The sequence below is a fragment of the Bombina bombina genome, chromosome 5 (assembly GCF_027579735.1).
Source record: "Bombina bombina isolate aBomBom1 chromosome 5, aBomBom1.pri, whole genome shotgun sequence".
NCBI lineage: Eukaryota > Metazoa > Chordata > Amphibia > Anura > Bombinatoridae > Bombina > Bombina bombina.
In genome coordinates, this window is record NC_069503.1 from 939871486 (window position 1) to 939887456 (window position 15971).

At 39.6% G+C, this 15971-nt stretch overlaps 1 protein-coding gene across 1 annotated transcript in view; it reads left to right on the top strand.

Moving 5' to 3' along the window:
- The first annotated feature begins 228 nt into the window (after positions 1 to 228).
- Positions 229 to 15971, top strand: part of LOC128659563 (lymphocyte antigen 96) — a 168574-nt gene continuing 152831 nt past the window's right edge. The window contains exon 1 of the mRNA XM_053713159.1: positions 229 to 342. Within this exon, the coding sequence (XP_053569134.1) occupies positions 231 to 342 (112 nt within the window). The 5' untranslated portion in view covers positions 229 to 230. The remainder of the gene's footprint in view (positions 343 to 15971) is intronic.

The following is a 15971-nucleotide window of genomic DNA, read 5'->3' on the forward strand; positions in this document are numbered from 1 at the left end:
GCATTCCAATTATTAAATCTTTTATTTGTTCAAGTACAGCTTGATCACAACCTTTTCTTTATACAGTGATCCTGCTTAACATTTCCAGAAAGAACAGTACATGATAACAATATGATGCTTTTAATTTGAAAGAGGAAATTGACTACTTCCATCTCAACTTTCATAAATGCTCTTCCTGTTTTACAAAATAAAAAGCATAAATAATTTTGGAAGTTTATGGTTATTCAAACATGTTTCAAACAATTATTTTATTATGCGTGCTTGGTTTCACGTTTGTGCAAACAGCAAAAGAACATTTACTTTGCAAATCAGCGCTCCTTGAAGTCTGGATTACATTTTGTGGTAAGTTCAAAATGGTTTCTATATTAATACACTATTCCCACTGAATTTGGGCAAGCAAAATACAGTAATAAAATGCTTATAACTGTATTCATTGTAAAATTTTCAGAGTATACTATTTTATTATAAGAATTTTATGTTTTAATAGAAAGGCTATTATTGTGATATTTTTTTCAGAAGGAATCTAAATTCTAAGCATAGAACATGAACTTTAATAAGCAATTATTATTTTATGCATTATCAGGCAGAGCAAAACACAGCTACAATTCACCAGATTTCTTTAAGAAAGTTATTTGATTCAAAAGCTATAATTGTTACTTTATATATAAAAAGAAATTCATGCAGATGGTCATATTTGTCAAAAAATCATATTGTGTTCACTCACATTATCAAAAATATGAACAATTAACATTAACAGCCTTTTTAATGTACATATGCCCTTGTGTGCTTATCAACACAGTACTTTCATTAGTTATCATTTATTCAACTAATTTGTTTGTGTCCAGATCTGAGTCATAATCAGCTATTTACGTTTGACACATTTCAGGTTGTGAACGAAACAGGAAAAAATAGGTAGTAAGAGAGACTTCTTGAAAAACAAACAAGGGATTGTAGGGAAACTTTATATTTCCCAATGCCATGATACAAGTGCCTATTAGTTAATTCTGCTGCCAGGATAGTTAGCTGCTAATAAAATTAAGTTTGAAGAAATGTTAGGTGTTACAACCATAGTCATCAATAAAGGCCAGAGATATGTTATATGGGGAAAGTTAAAGGTCACTTTATTGAAAAATGTAACCAACTAAATCAAGTTAATGAGTCCAGCAAACTGTCACCCCAGTGAATTACTTTATAGCTAACAGATATAAGACTTAGGTGCTTACTTTTGCCTGCCATATACCATGGTGCTTACTAGACCAATAGCCCCATTGGGCATGTAAGAACTTCTGGTTCAACCATACCTGAAATGCACCCTTTAGTTCCCTTAATGCTAGTTCCACTCTTATGTGCCCCAAACCTGCACCCATTCCAGCTACCATCCACCACCTGGAGTTATGCCATGTGACAATGATGGCTGTTTTCAGGTGTGACTTTCTGTACAACTGATTTACTATAGATGGACAAACCTGCAACTCAACCAGTCTGTGCTGATATCGACACATTGCCATCTATATGACCATTATGAAATCTGTAAACAAATTGAACACAATGTTAGTATATCAAGGGTGGATGGGAAAGAAACAAACTACTTTTCTTAAAGGGACACTAAACCCAATTTTTTTCTTTTGTGATTCAGATAGAGCATGCATTTTTAAGCAACTTTCTAATTTACTCCTATTATCAATTTTTCTTCGTTCTCTTGCTATCTTTATTTGAAAAAGAAGACATCTAAGCTTTTTTTTTTATTCAGGACTCTGGACAGCACTTTTTTTTATTGGTGGATGAATTTATCCACCAATCAGCAAGGACAACACAGGTTGTTCACCAAAAATGGGCCGGCATCTAAACTTATATTCTTGCATTTTAAATAAAGATACCAAGAGAATGAATAAAATTTGATACTAGGAGTAAATTAGAAAGTTGCTTAAAATTTCATGCTCTATCTGAATCATGAAAGAAAAAATATGGGTTCATTGTCCCTTTAAGCTTAACCGTGCACCTGTTCACGCTTCCTTTACTTGTAAAACTGAGTCTCTGCTAGCCCCCTCCCCTGTTCGCTACACTCATATTCTGTTTTTCTCTGCATTCTGCAACTTTGTACTTCTTTCCCTTCTTCACTTCTGTCTCTTCAAGGTTTATATGAAACATTTCTCCTTTTTCATTGTCTGCTCTTTATTTGCCTAGTTCTCATTTTCTCTCAATCTATATTTGATCACCAAACTGTTTATTCAAATCAAAATTACATCTGGTATAAAATGCTTAGGCATAGTAAAAAATGGAACTCACACTTATTATTTTTCATGTGCCATCTTTCTTTGCTGCTTTTTCAAATTCACCAGAAAGCCTGGAGTATACTGTATATGATTACATATACTTCAGTTTACCTGACCCTGTGACATAAGGCACAATGATTGCTTAGATTAGTGCAGGAGCTCATTTATATCTGGTTTCCAGTTGGTCATAGTAAAGGAGAAAAGATAGATGTAGTCAGGGAATTTTAAGAGGTTTATCTCTGGACTGCTTTGGATACGCAAAACCCTAAAAAGTTTGCTAAATCGATTAGGGGATGATCATTATACTGTATAAAAACTTATGAAATAATTTCTTTAAAAATAATCTCCTTAGACTTGACTGGTTATTTTCTAAAAGATTGTGATCGACCCCTTATTTTTTATTGAAATTGCTATTTTAACCCTTTTGAGTGCTAAGCACTTTACCACCTGGGTGCTAAGCTGAATTTTTTTTCTTTTAATGTTTTTACATAAAACATTTTTGTAACTTTTTTTTTTTTTTTACAGATCCCCAAGACTTATACTGTTGGAAAGGTTAGGCGGTCTTGGGGGTCTGTAGCTGCTTAGATGCCTCAGATACAGGCTTCTAAGCAGCATGCCCCCTTTCCCTATACTTTACATTGTCCATTTTAAATAAAGTTGCGCATTGACGTCATCACGCAAAACGTGAAGCCCTGGCGATGCCTGTCAATATACAATCCTGATCGCCGGGGTAGGAGAAGGTGGAAGCCTCCAGATCTCCCTCAAGGTAGGAGGATGCTAGCTACGGCTTTGAGAACTGTCGTTAGCACCTGAGTGAGACAATTTGCAACGGCTCAGAGCCGTTGTTAGCACTCAAGAGGTTAGGGTCTCTTACCCCCTTTACGCCATTAGGATGTTCCATGCAGTCCTGACAGCACTGGGCTTTAACGCCATTAGAATGGCATGCAATGTTCTACCATATACAGCATCCTGCAGCTTCCCCCTTTGACTTAGGCAAGGATCGGCATGGGGGGTCGTGTTTAGCAGCATAGGCAGACCCCCATGATCAGATCCCGGCCTTAAAATCACATCATCGGATTGAAGATCACGTGATTTAATTTTTACTAATAGTGTTTACATCTGTACTTCGTTCTGATGTAAACACTTTAGTACCCCCACAAAGGTGTTAATATCCTTTTTGTGTGTAATTCTTCTTCTCTTTACCTATTTGTCATCACAAGCTTTCCCTTTTCCTTTTTTACTTTCTCTTTCTCCTTTCACCTGCAGACATTTCTTTGAAATTTGTTTGGATGGTAAAAACTCTTTCAACCCCCTCTCCAAAAATTCACCGTATTTCTTGCTCTCACTTTTCACTAAAGATGAGTGAAAGTAATATATCAAGGGCGCAATCCGATATACGGCATAGTTTTTGGCGAAAGCGAGGGAACCCGCGCCGCCCGTAATTTCACCTCCAAACTTGAGCTATCCAATATACTGCGCCGTCAGATGCTAAACTGGCGTAAGTATGAAAAACCAGCGATCAACAAAAATGTGCGCAAATACACATTTTAGTCGTCGCAAGTACTTACGCCAGTATTTTGTTCACGTAAAGTCTCAATAAAGAGTAGTTTGATGCAAATTAGCTACGAATCGTTAAAAATAACCGCCAGTTCTAAAAGATGCGCCACGTAATTACGCGATTCAAAATCCATACATAAACCCATGCGCAGCCGCCATTTTCTTTAGTGTGTTTGGTTGGTTCTTGGAGCTACAGCACACTACAGTTAGTATAGTGATAATTAGTAAGAGCAGTGAGAGAGGCGCATTTCATCAGTTAGGTCGGATTTTTGGATTTGTGTTTAATTAAGCCTGTACATTTACTTACACTTTTTTTTACATATTGCACACATTTTGCATACATACATATACAAAATACACAACACTTTTTTTATATAGCACCTAACACATTTTATTTATCTTTTACAGTGTGATAGGCTGAGTGTTTGGTTGTGATTGTGTGTGATTGAAGTGGGAGTGAGTGTGAGTGTGTGTAGTTTGAGGATGACAGGGAGAGCTAAGGCGGAGGGGAGGAGGGGAGGGGAGTTGCAAGGAGAGGATTATGGACAGGAAGAGCAGCAGGGTCCCCGTCAGGGAGTAAGTGGAGTGGGGAGAGGGGGAGCCAGAAGGGAGGATGGGAGTGGGGTTGCCCCAAGACCAGGCACACTCAGAAGAAGGACAGAGGGTGCACATGGGAATAGAAGAGGGGAGGAGGGAGAGGATAGGGAGGAACCCACACCAGGGACATCCCAGGGAGGAAGCTAGGTGGCCACGGACGATGAGCGCATGAGGTGCCCGAACTTTTCTTTTGCTGAAAATCTAGCGCTAGTCCAGGCCGTCATGAAGAACCACACTGCCCTCTTTGGCCAAGAGAAGGGCAAAGGAGTTGGCCGAAGGCGTAAGGCTGCATGGCTGTTGGTCGAGGATGCAGTCAACAGCGTGGCCCAGCAGAGGAGGAATGTCGATGTGCTAAAGAAAAGGTGGAACGACTGCAAGAGGCGGGTGAAGGAGAAAATTGGCCAAGAAGCCAGAGGGGAACAGGTGGTGGTCCTCCCCAGGAGGCTGAATACAATGAATGGCAGGAGATCATTCGCAGGTCCCTGAGCATCACAGCAGTCCGTGGACTTCCAGGGGCTCGTGACTCAGGGGCTGCAACATCAGCACAGCATGCTGGTGAGTAACATCCCACACACCAGTATTATATGTATTTGAGATATAACATCCTTTAATGTCACACATTCATGTACACAATGAGGAGCATGGTATTTGGCCTACTAACAAAAACATCTACAATTAGATTTCACATTAAAGGAACATTAAACCAAATCTTTTTATGTCATTATTCAGATAGAGAATACAGTTTTAAACAACATCCCAATTTACTTCTATTATCTAATTTGCTTCATTATTCTGATATTCTTTGTTTATTAAATATCAATGCACATGGGTGAGCCAATCACATGAAGCATTGATGTGCAGCCACAAATCAGCAGCTTCTGAGCCTATCTAGATATGCTTTTCAGCAAAGAATATCAAGAGAATGAAGCAAATTAGGTAATGGAAGTAAATTACAAAGTTGTTTAAAATTGCATGCTCTAGTTGAATCATGAAAGAATAAAAATGGTTTTAATGTCCATTTAATGCTACTTAACACATTGAAATTCATGATATGAGGTGGAATAGTGTAATACTGACATGTCTCAGAGTAACACAGGCCACAAGCCACATGTAGAGTTTTCAGTAAATGGACACTTTCGCCATCACAATACTGTTAGCTCAAGAAAGCACGTTATGTGCAAGGCTAAAGGAAATTGTGTGACCATAGTGTCACTTAAAGAACACATTTTCTCCATCACTGACATGTACACATAACTATTGTATGAAACACATACATGTATACTTTGCATATTAAAATCCCTCATTTCACAAATCCCAATGTGCACATGCATGTTATAGAGTTTGACATGAGAATGAGTATAGGCCCTAGCATGTATCAATGTACATTGTATGCCCTCATGGATATATATATGATTGTACTAATAACTCTCATCATTTGACTCTTCCACAGAACCTCCTGTCACCAGGGTGCAAACGGGCATGCATCCACCGCAACCACCAGTCCAGAGAATGCCTCCACCGCAACCACCAGTCCAGAGAATGCCTCCACCGCAACCACAAGTCCAGAGATTCCATCAACAAGGACAGTATGCTCCCAGGCATGAGCTGGGTTGGATTGCCTCTGTTGAGGACCCAGACGTCATGCCACCAACATTGGAAGACAAGCTCTGACCGGGGGATTATTCTTTTGGCTTTGAGGGGGAGCCAAGTCAGGCCCAAAGGGTAGATGTCTTTACACCCCCCTAATATCAGGCCAGTCAGGGCTTTTATGCACAGGACATGCAAACTGGACATGCTGAGTGGTCGCACACCAGTCAGCAATGGGACTACCAGTACACCCGGAGAGCTCCACCATCCGCTTCCCTTGGAAGAGCTCCAGCATCTGAAGAGGAGCATATAGCTGTTGTAGTTCCTCCTGCAGCACCAGCTGTCATAGTTCCTCCTGCAGCACCAGCTGTCATAGTTCCTCCTGAAGCATTAGCTGTCGTAGTTCCTCCTGAAGCACCAGCTGTCATAGTTCCTCCTGCAACACCAGCTGTCATAGTTCCTCCTGCAGCACCAGCTGTCGTAGTTCCTCCTGCAGCACCAGCTGTCATAGTTCCTCTTGCAGCACCAGCTGTCGTAGTTCCTCCTGCAGCACCATCTGTCATAGTTCCAGATGCAACAGCAGCTAGAGGTGAACCTGCGCCTATAATCCCTGCTGGTGAACAGCCTGTAGATCCTCTGTATTCTACCCTAGGCGACGAATACATTTCCCTCCAGAGGAGGCTCATAGCAAGCTGCGAGAGAAGAGAGAGAGACCAACGCAGGTTTTACAGAAGCCAACAGACTTTTCTCCAGCGTTCCATTGAGCTACAACGGGACATGGCAGCATCTTTAAGGGGTATAGTCCAAAACCAGTCTCAGATGATGAGAATTATTTCGGATATGCAGATGCAGACTGACAACAGAAGGCAGGAACAAAACCAACTGTTGGGTGTGTTGGTGGAGCATTTCACACACCAGCAGGACACTGCCTCCAGCCTCTCATCTGTGGCCAGAACTCCAGCTGAATCATCTGAATCCGCACAACCCAGAAGAACCAGGAGATCCACTCCAGTTACCTCAGAACCCTCATCCAAGAAGCAAAGAAAAAAATAAATATTCTTATAGTTGACCATAAATCTTGTCCTCTGTTATTTAACATATAATTGTCATCCACATCCATGTGAGTTGTGTTTTAGTACAGTAATATTGTTAAAACATATAATAATACCTGTGTGGAAATGGCCGAAAAAGGTATTATTATCATGTTTATGACATATTCATGTTCTATAAACCACATCACATAGTTGTGTATGAAGGGTACATATAGTAATATTCACTTATAAGATGTAAATCAAGGTTTCTCACATACAATATAAATTGACACATGGATATATCTAATAATGTATTTACAGAAGGTGTGAACATAAGGTATAAACATCCATTTTCATCATTCTTAACCCCTTAACGACTGAGGACGTGCAGGGTACGTCCTCAGAAAAAAGGCAGTTAATGCCTGAGAACGTACCCTGCACGTCCTCAGTGTGGAAAGCAGCTGGAAGCGATCCTGCTCGCTTCCAGCTGCTTTCCGGTTATTGCAGTGATGCCTCGATATGGAGGCATCCTGCAATAACGTTTGTAAGCCATCCGGTGCAGAGAGAGCCACTCTGTGGCCCTCTCTGCACCGGAGATCGGTGGCTACCGGCGTTGGTGGGTGGGAGCCGGACCGGGAGGCGGGTGGCGGCCATCGATGGCCATGTGGATCTGAAGGGGGGCGGGATCGTGGGCGGGGGTGGCTGGGGGCGCGCACGGGCGCGCGCGCGTGCACGGGAGGGTGGGGGCGGGCGCGTGCACGGGGAGGGAGCGGGTGGGAACCGCTACACTGCAGAAAATGGGGAAATAAAAAATATAATCAAAATAAAATATATACAATGAGCAAGGTGGTGGGGGTTTGTTTGTGGGGGGTGGGGGGTTGGGGGAAGCTACACTACAGAAAAAAACAAAAAAAACCAAAAAAAAGCACTTTTTATTGTAAACTGGGTACTGGCAGACAGCTGCCAGTACCCAAGATGGCCCCCAATAAGGCAGAGGGGAGGGTTAGAGAGCGGTTTTGGGGGGGATCAGGGAGGTTGGGGGCTAAGGGGGGGATCCTACACAGTAGCATATGTAAATATGCTAAAAAAAAAATTCATTTTTTTTTAAAAACTCTTTTATTTTAGTACTGGCAGACTTTCTGCCAGTACTTAAGATGGCGGGGACAATTGTGGGGTGGGGGAGGGAAGGGAGCTGTTTGGGAGGGATCAGGGGGTGGGATGTGTCAGATGGGAGGCTGATCTCTACACTAAAGCTAAAATTAACCCTGCAAGCTCACTACAAACTCCCTAATTAACCCTTTCACTGCTAGCCATAATACACGTGTGAGGCGCAACAGGATTTAGTGGCCTTCTAATTACCAGAAAGCAACGCCAAAGTCATATATGTCTGCTATTTCTGAACAAAGGGGATCCCAGACAAGCATTTACAACCATTTGTGCCATAATTGCACAAGCTGTTTGTAAATGATTTCAGTGAGAAACCTAAAATTGTGAAAAATTTTACGTTTTTTTTTAATTTGATCGCATTTGGCGGTGAAATGGTGGCATGAAATATACCAAAATGTGCCTAGATCAATACTTGGGGTTGTCTACTACACTACACTAAAGCTAAAATTAACCCTACAAGCTCCCTAAAAGCTCCCTAATTAACCCCTTAACTGCTGGGCATGATACACTTGTGGTGCGCAGTGGCATTTAGCGGCCTTCTAATTACCAAAAAGCAACGCCAAAGCCATATATGTGTGCTATTTCTGAACAAAGGGGATCCCAGAGAAGAATTTACAACCATTTATGCCATAATTGCACAAGCTGTTTGTAAATGATTTCAGTGAGAAACCTAAAGTTTGTGAAAAAATTCGTGAAAAAGTGAACAATTTTTTGTATTTGATCGCATTTGGCGGTGAAATGGTGGTATGAAATATACCAAAATTGGCCTAGATCAATACTTTGGGATGTCTACTAAAAAAAAATATATACATGTCAAGGGATATTCAGGGATTCCTGAAAGATATCAGTGTTCTAATGTAACTAGCGCTAATTTTGGAAAAAAATGGTTTGGAAATAGCAAAGTGCTACTTGTATTTATGGCCCTATAACTTGCAAAAAAAGCAAAGAACATGTAAACATTGGGTATTTCTAAACTCAGGACAAAATTTAGAAACTATTTAGCATGGGTGTTTTTTGGTGGTTTTAGATATGTAACAGATTTTGGGGGTCAAAGTTAGAAAAAGTGTGTTTTTTTCCATTTTTTCCTCATATTTTATAATTTTTTTTATAGTAAATTATAAGATATGATGAAAATAATGGTATCTTTAGAAAGTCCATTTAATGGCGAGAAAAACGGTATATAATATGTGTGGGTACAGTAAATGAGTAAGAAGAAAATTACAGCTAAACACAAACACTGCAAAAATGTAAAAATAGCCTTGGTCCCAAACGGACAGAAAATGGAAAAGTGCTCTGGTCACTAAGGGGTTAAAGGGTCACTGAACCCAAATATTTTCTTTCATGATTTAGATAGAGCATGAAATTTTAAGCAACTTTCTAATTTACTCCTATTATCAAATTTTCTTTATTCTCTTGGTATCTTTATTTGAAATTCAAATTCAAATTGAATATAAGTTTAGATGCCGGCCCATTTTTGGTGAACAACCTGGGTTGTCCTTGCTGATTGGTGGATAAATTCATCCATCAATAAAAAAGTGCTGTCCAGAGTGCTGAACTAAGAAAAAAGCTTAGATGCCTTCTTTTTCAATTAAAGATAGCGAAAGAACGAAGAAAAAATGATAAAAGGAGTCAATTATTAAGTTGCTTAAAATTGAATGTTCTATCTGAATCACAAAAGAAAAAATTTGGGTTCAGTGTCCCTTTAATGATAGTCAATAAATCATAGTGTCCTAAACATGAATTCAACAAATGAGAAATATACAGTAATTAGGGTGGTTAAGGGAAGGGGGTTGGGATGTAGTAGTTTCACTTACATGCAGTGGAAATCCTCAGTATGTAATTCTGCAAGACATGATATATACACATGCATGGTTGGTGAGGTACTGTCAAACATCATAATACATGTGAATGTTATGGTTTACTGTACTTATGAACAAGTAACTTACAGGTGAAGTATTCCCAGATGACATAATCCCTCACTTCATTCCCCCTTAGTGTCCCCCTGTCCACATCCTCAGGTACAGGAACCAGCTGCTGCTGCTTTTGGTGAATGTCCCACCAATAAACGTGTGTCCACAGCAATGTTATGTAGAATACAACATGCATTGACAATGCAACACACTTTGTTGGGGTTATACTGTAGAGCTCCGCTTGTAACATCCAGACACCTGAATCTGGATTTTAATAGGCCAAAGCTCCTTTCAATGACATTCCTTGTTCGTATGTGGGCCTCCTGGTACCTGAGTTGTGGCTCTGTAAGGGGGTGCACCAAGGGGGTTAATAGCCATGGTCTGCAGCCATACCCTGCGTCACCTGTCATGTAACATATGTATTCTGATTACTACAGGTACATCATGTGCTTAAAGGGACATAACATGGATTTCATTTAAAAGATATATTTAACCAAAACATTAAATTGATGCATTGTAAGCAATCTACTTTTTTGCCAGGATTAGTCTAGATCAAAATTCTATTTTAAAGGACCAGTCAACACAGTAGATTTGCATAATCAACAAATGCAAGATAACAAGACAATGCAATAGCACTTAGTCTAACATTCAAATGAGTATTAAATTTTGTTCTGACAATTTTAAAAGTTATGTCTTTTTCCACTCCCCCTGTACCATGTGACAGCCATCAGCCATTCACAAATGCATACACACTTATTCTTGCACATGCTCAGTAGGGGCTGGTGACTCAAAAAGTTTAAATATAAAAAGACTGTGCACATTTTGTTAATGGAAGTAAATTGGAAAGTTGTTTAAAAAGGCATGCTCTATCTGAATAATGAAAGTTTAAAGGGACAGTCTAGGCCAAAATAAACTTTCATGATTTAGATAGAGCATGTAATTTTAAACAATTTTCCAATTTACTTTTATCACCAATTTTCCTTTGTTCTCTTGGTATTCTTAGTTAAAAGCTTAACCTAGGAGGTTCATATGCTAATTTCTTAGACCTTGAAGGCCACCTCTTTTCAGAATGCATTTTAACAGTTTTTCACCACTAGAGAGTGTTAGTTCACGTATTTCATATAGATAACACTGTGCTTGTGCACGTGAAGTTATCTGGGAGCAGACTGCAAGTCTGTCAAAAGAACTGAAATAAAGGGGCAGTTAGCAGAGGCTTAGATACAAGATAATCACAGAGGTTAAAAGTATATTATTATAACTGTGTTGGTTATGCAAAACTGGTGAATGGGTAATAAAGGGATTATCTATCTTTTAAAACAATAACAATTCTAGTGTAGACTGTCCCTTTAATTTTGATTGAGTGTCCCTTTAATGATTCAGATAGAACATGCCATTTTAAGACAATGTACTTTTAAGTGAAAAACTATTTATAGTATACTGTCCCTTTAAAGGGACATGAAACACACATTTCTTGTTTCATGAGTTAAAGGGACAGTCTACCATAGAATTGTTATTGTTTTAAAAGATAGATAATCACTTTATTACCCATTCCCCAGTTTTGCATAACCAACACAGTTATATTAATATAGTTTTTACCTCTGTGATTACCTTGTATCTAAGAACCTTCTTCCAGCCCCCTGATCACATGACTGTGACTATTTATTATCTTTTGTCTTAAATTTAGCATTGTTTTGTGCTAAATCTTAAATACCCCCTGTGCCTGAACACAGTGTTAGCTATATGGCCCACGTGTACTTTCTGTCTCTTTGTGTTGAAAAGAGATTTAAAAAGCATGTGATAAGAGGCAGCCCTCAAAGGCTTAGAAATCAGCATATGAGCCTACCTATGTTTAGTTTAAACTAAGAATACCAAGAGAAAAAAGCAAATTTGAATGAAATGAAATGAAAGTGTAATTTATACTAGACTGTCCCTTTAAAAAGAACCTGCAAGGGGCGGAGCCTAGGCAGGCATGATGGCGGTTGCTTGAGAGTAGAGCTCCGTATGTAGTTCAGCATACAAGTGGGGAAATAGCCACCAAAAGCTGCTTAAGGGACTTCAAAAAGGCTCCGGTTCACAGTCACATTATTGCCCTGCCCAATATGTAAAATTGGGCGTCTGAAAGCACGCTCCAGCACCGCGACGCTTAGTTACTCCATAGAAGAGGCCTGCAAGAGAAGGAGCTGTCGGCACTACGGAGGGCTTACCGGGAAACGGATGAAACAAAGCATAGTGGTCAGAGGCTCAGCACACTCCCGGTAAGCGATAACGGACACCACACAGCTATAAGGCAGAGGGCAATGAGGCGGTAGAAGCCTTGTGGGGTGAGACGCCATGTAGAGGAGCCACGTGGGTAGACACATTCACAGAGCCTGTCTGACCGCACAAGAGGGATTTTAAACAAACGTGTGATGCTTCAATTATAAGCTAGTATGTAGGACAATAAATTAGTGCTGCATAGGGTTGGAGGGCATGCCCTATCAGTTACAGCAGTGAATACTGTAAAAGACTTTTAGAGAAACCCCAGAGGAAATAACAGCTGACGTTGGTGGGTTCAGTTTCTTAAAGGCTGAATACCTCATCTTTGATAGCTTCCCCTCAAAAAAGGAACAACAAGGGAAAAGCTCTAATACAACTGGCAACTAAAAGTCTCTAAATAAGATTAATAAAATAAGTAGGATAACTCAAAGCACCCCTACGCTACAGATTAACGCCTAGTATACTGGGGCATAAGCACTGCTTATAACCTACTAGAAAAGAGGGGTTGTGATATCCCCTGAGACAGTCTTTAAACAAAAATATGGCCGCTAGGCAGCAAAACAAATTAAGCACACCTATCAAGACGGCTCCTGCTAATATTTTTTTTAGAGCTGCTAAAGGAGATAGGGTCCAGGAAAAAGAGGACAATATTCATGAAGAAGTGATGGATATTATGACAGAAGCCTTATCTCCAGGGGAAAGTAATGTCCCAGTCACCAAAGGTGATATAAATAACCTAGTTTCTAAACAAGATCTAACCTCAATCTTTGATAAGATGTGGGAAAAGATGGATACCCTCCAAAATACTGTCACAAATAGCCTAACAGAAATTAAGCAAGATATATCAGAGTTGGGAACTAGACTGGAATCCTTAGAAGAGAAAGAGGAAACCCTGGAAGAAGATATCTCAACTATCACACAGCAAGTATCTGAACAACAGCAGGAATTAGCAGAAATTCATGAAAAATTGGAAGACCTAAAGAATAGGAGTCGGAGGTGTAATATACGATTGAAGGGCATCCCAGAAACAATCTCCCCTGCAGACCTCAAAAACTATCTACTTCAGCTGTTTCAGGCCATCACAAACTCGCCAGTAGAGGGAAAGTTTCAGATGGAGAGAGCTCATAGAGCTCTATGAGCAAAACCCAAGGATACAGATCCGCCAAGAGATGTTATAACTAAGCTCCTACATTTCCAAGAAAAAGAAGAGATTATGATTGCGGCCAGGAAAAATCCAACATTCAAATTTCAGGGTACAGTGGGGCAGTTTTACTAAGATCTGTGTATTAAGACGCTACAGAAAAGATTTGTCCTACGCCCACTGACGCAGTTATTACGTAAAAATCAAATTATCTACAGATGGGGTTTCCCGTTTGCCCTCCATATCCATCATGAAGGAAAAACGTCCACTATCAAAGAGAAACAAGATATCCCGGAAATATGCCAGCTACTTAAGTTAAAATGCCCGGACATACCTGAGGAACAGAGAGACAACGACAAAAGACCACCACTACAAACAAGAGGAACAACACAAGCAGAAAGATGGTCAAAGGTTCCCAAGAGAAAGAAGAGACCCTGAGGATTAATACAGAAGCCCTACCATTGTTTCTTTGCCTTCTCAGCAAGTAGAAGGGGTTTGATGTAAATCCTTATGTTCTCAGAGACTCCAACATAGAGCCAAAACCGATAAAGAGAGGTGGACTTTTAAATGAGATGAGCTCACTTAGGCACTGCTTAGGGAGAGAGGATATATAGATCCCTTATGGATTAAGAACTCTGATTAGGGGCAGCTGATCAGACAGCATCCAGTTAAGTAAAGTTAGAATGTCGGATGACAGCTAGTTTCTAAATAGTTATAGACCAAGATGTTTAGGTACTAAGCAGAGAATGTGAGATCACTATAAGGAGATCACTATAAGGGTTTTTTTTTTCTAAAAAAACCCCCAAAAAATAAAAAAACCCCACTTGTATTACTATTGCTTTAAATTGAATATTATATTGAATAGAACTGCATACTTAGTTAGGGGGGTTTATATTTGAGGATGTACAAACAGTATTTTAACATATATAAGTTGAATAATTGTTTGATTATGTTTAATGTTTGGTTGTTTACTATTGTTTTAAGTACCGTTGAGCGCTCACCGGAAAGTTTCTCCATTATAGAGCCGAATCCAAGAGAGTAGAAGATATCCAAGATACAGATATGACTGGACTTTACAGGTATGAGGGTAGAGATAGATGGGTAATTACATATGTCTGATAAACTGCAGATAATTTCCCATAATGTTCGAGGCCTAAATACTAATATCAAAAGGAAAGTAGCACTCACCCAATACAATAACTTAGGAGCTAAAATCCTGTTTCTTCAGGAGACACATTTTACACACCAACAAGTACCCAAATACTGGGACAAAAATTTTACCCAACACTACCATTCTATGACAGATAGAAAAAAGAGGGGGGTATCGATCCTTATACACAATTCGCTACAAATTACAAAAGAAGAGGTAATAAGAGACAAAGAAGGCAGATATCTGGTGGTTAGAGGAAATATCCAGGGCACGCAAATCATATTATGTAATGTTTATGCACCAAAACGAGCAGCAGCATAGCTTCTTTCACATTTGTTAACTCAATGGTCCCAAACCAGGATTATCCTGGCTGGAGACTTCAATATAAACCTGATGACACCCAAAGAAAAAGCCCAATCTAAACTCACAAGCCAACAGCTAAGACTTAACTCTATTACTAAATCCATCAGAGAGATACTGGATAGTCACAACATTCTAGACACATGGACAACGCTATATGGCCAGACAACGGACCACACATATTATTCACCTGCACACAAAATGTATACCAAACTTGACTATATCTATATTAGTCAGATTCTATTACCAGGTTTAATTTCCTCATCCATCCACACTTCGGTTTGGTCAGACCACTCTATTGTTCTGGTCCAAGTAGAGGGTCTAATTAATACAAATAGACAGAGATCATGGACTTATGATCTGACTCTACTAAAACAACCAGATATCCATGCGAATATTTTAGGTAACACTCAGAATATTGGGAATTAAATACAGACCCCTTAATTAACCCGACGATTACATGGGCTGCTCATAAACCCTACATAAGGGGGATGCTTATAAAAGAAAAGACAAAACGTATGAAACAAATTAGGCAGGTTGTTGACACATTACACCAAGAAATTGAAGCCCTGGAAAAGTCCCATCGAATCACACCATCTCAAACTACCTTAAATACTCTGACCCAAAAAAGAAAAGCTCTTGCTGAGATTTTAAATGAAAATTCCCTTAGAGCATTACATAAACTAAAAGCGCACTACTTCTTGTACGCGAATAAGCCAGATAGATATCTGGCTTATAAATTAAGAGAACGGACAAAAAATTATGCAATCCCATAGATACAAAAGCCAGATGGAAATGTAACATCACATCCGCAAGAAATTGCGGAATGCTTTGCTAATTACTATGAGTCATTTTATGATGGGAAGAAAGTATCTCACTCTGTCCAGACTGAGCTTCTTAAGCATAAACTTCTAGAGAGAGCGAAGCTACCTGTATTGAGTA